Source organism: Nicotiana tabacum, chromosome 19 (genome assembly GCF_000715075.1).
Source record: "Nicotiana tabacum cultivar K326 chromosome 19, ASM71507v2, whole genome shotgun sequence".
Classification (NCBI taxonomy): Eukaryota; Viridiplantae; Streptophyta; class Magnoliopsida; order Solanales; family Solanaceae; genus Nicotiana; species Nicotiana tabacum.
Window position 1 is genome coordinate 45,851,227 of NC_134098.1, and position 5,886 is coordinate 45,857,112.

The 5,886-nt window shown below is 41.0% G+C and overlaps 1 protein-coding gene across 1 annotated transcript; it reads left to right on the forward strand.

The window, feature by feature from the left end:
* The first annotated feature begins 4,604 nt into the window (after window positions 1–4,604).
* LOC142173459 (uncharacterized) lies at window positions 4,605–5,612 on the forward strand. The gene is made up of 2 exons (XM_075239053.1): window positions 4,605–5,265; window positions 5,311–5,612. Exons 1-2 carry the CDS (start codon window positions 4,605–4,607, stop codon window positions 5,610–5,612), a joined length of 963 nt encoding a protein of 320 aa, XP_075095154.1.
* The last annotated feature ends 274 nt before the right edge of the window (window positions 5,613–5,886 follow it).

Sequence of the window (5,886 nt, forward strand, 5' to 3'; positions counted from 1 at the left end):
TATCTTAAGGGAACACAGGTTCTGTTTCTGTATTACCTTTCAGGTGACAACTTTAATCTTGTTGATTATGCTGACACTGACTATGCAGGTTACCTTGTGGACAGGATGAGCACGTCTGGAATGGCTCATTTCCTAGGATCCTGTCTGATTTCATGGGGTACAAGGAAGCAAAATTCAGTAGCTCTCTCAACAGCTGAAGTAGAAGATGTTGTTGCATCGTCCTGCTGTGCTCAGCTCTTGTCGATCAAACAATAATTGGAGGATTTTGGGGTATACACTGACTGTGTACCTCTGTTATGTGACAACACCAGTACACTCAACATGGCAAAGAACCCGGTCCAACACAAGAGAACCAAGCACATTGATATGAGACATCATTTTCTCAGAGACAACATGGAGAAGGGGTTTATTTTCATGAAGTTCTATAGTATAGAAGACCAAATTGCAGATATCTTCACCAAAGCACTAAGCAGGGAACATTTTGAGAGAAACAGGATGGCACTAGGGTTAATCAAGCCAAATTGAGAACCTGATTCCCTTCCCTATGGCTATGAAAATTACATTCATGTAAATATAGCTAAAGTGTTTTCTAGCCAAGCTTAACTCACTTCTATACCGTTGCAGGTAGACACATATGATGATTAGAGAAGCTCAAGGAACAATGCATGAGCAACAAAAGAGAGTTGAAAATCTTAAAAAAGACCGGTCAGGAACCCAGTTCTTGTACCACAGGTTGGTAGTCTTGTGTTTTTCTCATGCGTATCTCAAAAGAAACAAAATTAACTGCCACATAATCCACCTTTTCAGACCTTGTATATCACGTCTTTTTTTTCAAATCTTTTCACTTCCCTTTGCAATGGTGCATATTCCCATAAACCTACTGCCGTTTCAGAACATGTTTCTCTCTTCCCTCATAATTATCCTTTCCCTCCTTAAAACCCCTTCATTCCTAATATTGAGCGATGATCCCTCTCTCTCTCCATCCTTTCAGAATCTTCTATCTAACTATCTACCATGGCTGAAGAGCAAGCTACCCTACCCACCTTGGAAGGTAACATCTTTGACTCATCTTCCACCTTCCAAACACCACCAAAAATCCCCTCTTCCACCATTACTGACGCCGATATATCCAAACCTGATTCCCTTTCACCTCTTTTCTCTCTCACCACTCCATCTGACCCTACTCCTTCGTTAAGTGTTGAGGACTCAGAAGCCTCAAAAGTCGACACTGTTTCTTCTCTGTTGCCTGATACTCTCACAAACCAGAACAAGGATGAAAAGGAGGGTGAAACTCAACAAGAAAAAAGGATTTTTGAGGAAGATATTGATCAGTACATAACTTCTCCAGTCTTGGACACTGTTGTTCCCATGGAGTCTCAGGAAAAGGAGGCCGCTGAAAACATATTGGCCATTGCTGCTGAGGGACTGGTGAATGAATGACCTTCTACCATGCCTGAGTCTCAGGGGGAAGGGACTCCGCTCTTAGGAGAAAAAGGAACAATGGTGCCCTTTGAACCACCTGCACCTGAAGTAGTTACTGGGAACCCTACTGATGAACCTGATCCCCTCCCTGAGGAAACAGGTCAGGAATCATCTTCCCAGGTCAGCTTTGACCCTGCTCCATCTCCTCACTTTGACGCTGAGCCGTTGGAGTCTATCTCTCCTGTTGTGAGACCTTGTGATGAGGATGATCAGGATGATGTGGTTCTCAGTGCTCGCTTCAAGATTAGAAAGCCAGTGGTCACTCCTGAGGCCCCTTCTAAGCAACCTACCACAAGGTTGCAAAAAAAAGGAGGCTTTTGAGTCTGCCCTGAAGAAAAATAGAAGAAGTAGCAAGAAGAAGAGAAAGAAGAGGCCGATGAAGGAAGGGGAAATTGTGTGTGACAAAAATATTCCTATAGTAGAGGTGGATGAGGATGCTCAGGAGGAACCAAGTTCCCTGGTTGAGAGATCTCAGAAAAAGAAACAATCTGTTGAGAGTGCTTTAATGGAAGTTATTGAAAAAAACCAAGTAAAAAGTTTGTGAAAGGTAGTGTCAAGTCTAAGAAAGTTGTGGAGGAAGAATCTGTGTCTGATGATGATATTCTGGTAAAATCAAGTGGTAAGGGCAAGTCCATTGGCAGGTCTGGCAAAAGGAAGTTGGAAACTGTTGGGGAACCTAGTTCTGCAAAAAAAGGTGAAAAGTGTAAGTGCACTATGGCAAGAAAGGTTGAGACATCAAAAGGTAATGTGGGGTCGCACTTTTGACCCAGAGATTTCTGAAATGGTGGGTATGAGACAAATTCTTGAGATGGTGGAATTTCAGCAGTGGGTCCATCTATTCAAAGAGGATGTGGCCAAAGTATATAAGGATGAGGTCAAAAGCTTCTATGCCGACCTCTTCACTGTTGAAGATGACCACATTTGTGATTTAGTGAATGGAGTGGATATGGTATTAGATTCTACTGTGTTGGGGGACATTCTCAAGGTTCCATCTGAAGGGTTGTCATCTGTGAGAGGTTTTTGTGCCTCTAATTTTAGGCGCGTCATTGTGAAAGAAAACGTTGTCCAACATGAGGAACGGGTACATAAGAAGGCTCTGTTTCCTATGTACCAACTGTTGTTCGAGTTGGTTAACAAGGTTCTGCTCCCTCGCGCTGAAAGAAGGTTCATTACTTTGAGGTCTGATCTATACTTAATGGAAGCACTAGATGAGTTCCGTTCTATCAACTTGCCTGCCATTATGATTGAACATATACAGAAAGTGGCAGCTTTCAAATATAGGAAGCATGGACTTCTGTATGGCTTTCTTCTCACGCATATCTTCAAGTTCTTTGATGTACCCTTAGGAAATCCCAAGATGGGGACCAGGAAACAAACTTTCTCGAAAACTACACTGGAGGAATGTGAATGTATTGAAAAGGTTGGAGGAATGGGAAGCACTTCGACGATCTCACAGCTAATCAATGCCCAGAATAGTGCCACAGAGGAGATCAGGAAGCTGAAGGCAAGGAATGCCATTCTTGAGACTCCGCTTAGTCAGGCTATAGCAGCACCAGGACCCTCCAGTTCATCAAGTGAAGAAGTTGCTTGTCTGTCTAAAGAAAATGCTGAGCTCAAGCAACAGGTGGAGAACCTGAGAGAGAAACTGCTCGCAGAGCAAATGTTCGTAAATGCTCGGATTGACCTTGTTCTCAACACTCTTGTTGCCTCCTCCAAGCCTTCCTCCTCTAGTGCCCCCTAAGAAAATCTTCCAGTGACCAGTGTCAAGTTTCTATCTTTTGTTTTGATGACTTGTGGTAGTTATTTTTGTCTTCAAAAGTCCAAACTTGCCTTTGCTGTAATGGCAAAGGCTTATGTTTTATTAAAATCAATGAAGACTCTCTTTTATTGTTAAATGCTTGTCTTTTTCTGCTTCTCTTTTCTATCATGTTGTGTGCACACATGTGGCATGAGTGAGCTAGGCTAGACTTCTTTATGTTGATTGCTTGCTTGTGCATTTTTAATGATGCCAAAAGGGGGAAGATAAATTGAAGTAGGGGAATCTGATTAAGGGGGAAGCATATAGTCCGAGCGAACTTTATCTGGTTTATTGTGCTCTGCAAATGGTTGGCAATTTTTAAAGTTTGTCATCATCAAAAAGGGGGGAAATTGATGGGTTTAATGTATCTTAGAATTTTGTTTTGATAATCTAACAAACTTATTGTTAAAAACCAGATAAATGACCTGATGTACACTTGGTATATATCTCTATCAACGGACTCAAGCTAATGTGTGCTGTATGACTTCAGACAGAAAAGAATCAACTCAGGGACCTGATCCCTTTGAGTTTCCCTGACAGCAGTACGAAGTCAACTCTACAGATGGAAAGTGATTGCCTGCACTGTACATGCTACAATACAGAAACAGTGCAGCAGTCATTTCCCATTGGGAAGGGCTTTTTACCAACCAAGTGTTTGCATCATCTAAGTGATGTCATTCAAAAGATATTAACAAGAAGCATTACAACAAAAAACATCACTTGAACACTTGTGAAATAATTCAAGCACTCAATATCTGATAATCAAGCATTGAAGTCACAAGTGCATCAAGAACAAAGTACAACACTACTACGGACCAGTTCCTACAACAAGTCTTTTGTATGTCCTTAGTTGAGTTGTATCTTTATATTAGTTCTTCATTGTAATTCCTATTTTGCTTATTTAGAAGTCTTAATTAGGAACCTCTAAAAACTATAAACCCTTAGAGTTTGTGTCGTGACTAGAGTTAGTCATGAGTTGAAGTCTTTATAATAGGTGTATTGCAAAGTGGCTTGTAATAGGTGTATTACAAGTTAGTTAGGGATTAAGAGTTTAATTCATAAGTTACAATAGGTTGTAATCTAAAGATTGCTCAAGTAGTGAAGTTGAAATCCTACAAGTGTAGGTCGTGGTTTTTTATCCCATTGAGCAAGGTTTTTTCCATGTAAAATCTTCCGTGTCATTTACTTACTAGTTCATTAGCTATTTATGTGGGAACTAGTATAGGACCAGGTCTCTATACAGTTTGGTGGACTCATACATTCTATCAATTGGTATCAGAGCAGGTTCTTTCTAAAAGGTTAACACCTAGAGATGATCCTCACCATGGCTGCTCCACCAAATTTCGAGGAAGGACAATCAACTTACAGGCCCCCAAGATTCAACGGCCAACACTATGGATGGTGGAAGACTCGAATGCATGACTTCATAATGGCAGAAGACTCCGCGTTATGGGATGTTATTTGTGATGGTCCATATGTCCCAACAAAGAAGGAAGAAAAACATGCTGTAATGTTGTCGAAAAACAGGAAGGAGTACAATGACGCTGATAGGAAAGCTGTAGTGAAGAACTTTCACGCCAAAAGAATTTTGGTGTGTGGTATAGGACCTGATGAATATAACAGGATTTCAGCCTGTCAGTCTGCCAAGGAGATATGGGAAGCTTTACAAACGGCACATGAAGGAGCTACTCAAGTAAAGCAGTCCAAGATCGATATGCTCTCCACTAAGTATGAGCTCTTAAGAATAAAGGATGATGAATCCATTCAAGACATGCATACTCGATTCACTTCCATTATAAATGAGCTACACTCTCTTGAAGAAATCATTTCTAGGAACAAGCTCGTGAGGAAAGTTCTTAGCTTTTTACCCAGCTCCTGGGAAAGTAAGGTGAATGCTATCACTGAAGCCAAGGATCTGCAAACATTGACTATGGATGAGCTAGTTGGGAATCTAAAAACCTACGAGATGAAGAAAACGAAGGAGAGTGAAAGAAGAGAACCAAAGAAGGAGAAGAACCTGGTACTCAAAGCTGAAAACAATGATTCGAGTGAGGAGCATAGTGACATGGCATACCTTAGCAGAAGGTTCCAGAAAATGGTTCGAAGAAATGGAGGTATACCAAAGAGAGGAAGTTCCAGCAAACCAAAGAATTATGACCTCTGTCATAAGTGTGGAAAGCTAGGGCATTTCATCAAGGACTGTCCTCTTCTGAAGCAAGAGCATTTCAAGCACAACTCTAATAAAGCAGCCAAGAGGAACCCAGTTTCTGACAAATACTTCAAAAGGAAAAACGTAGCTAACAATGTTGTGAAACAAGCTCTTGCAGCATAGGGAGACTCCTACAGTGAATCAGAAGAAGAAAATGATGCAGGTGATAGTTCCATGATGGCAATTGAAAATGAAGCAAATGAATATGACTCAATATTTGCTTTGATGGCTCAGTCAAACGATAATGAAGATGATGAGGTAAACTTTAGGGATGTTAAGAGGAATATGAAACCCTACTCTCCCAAGAAACTCATGTCATTAGCTAATGTCTTGATTGATGCATCTCATAGTCTTGTGAGTGATAAGGATACCTTGACCATAGAGTTAGGAGATGCTG

What these genes read in the sequence shown, in the direction of transcription:
- LOC142173459 (XM_075239053.1), top strand. Translation starts at nt 4,605, where the DNA reads ATGGCTGCTCCACCAAATTTCGAGGAAGGACAATCAACTTACAGGCCC. An exon ending in GATGAAGAAAACGAAGGAGA is followed by an intron (nt 5,266 to 5,310) that starts GTGAAAGAAGAG and finishes TGGTACTCAAAG; the next exon opens with CTGAAAACAATGATTCGAGT.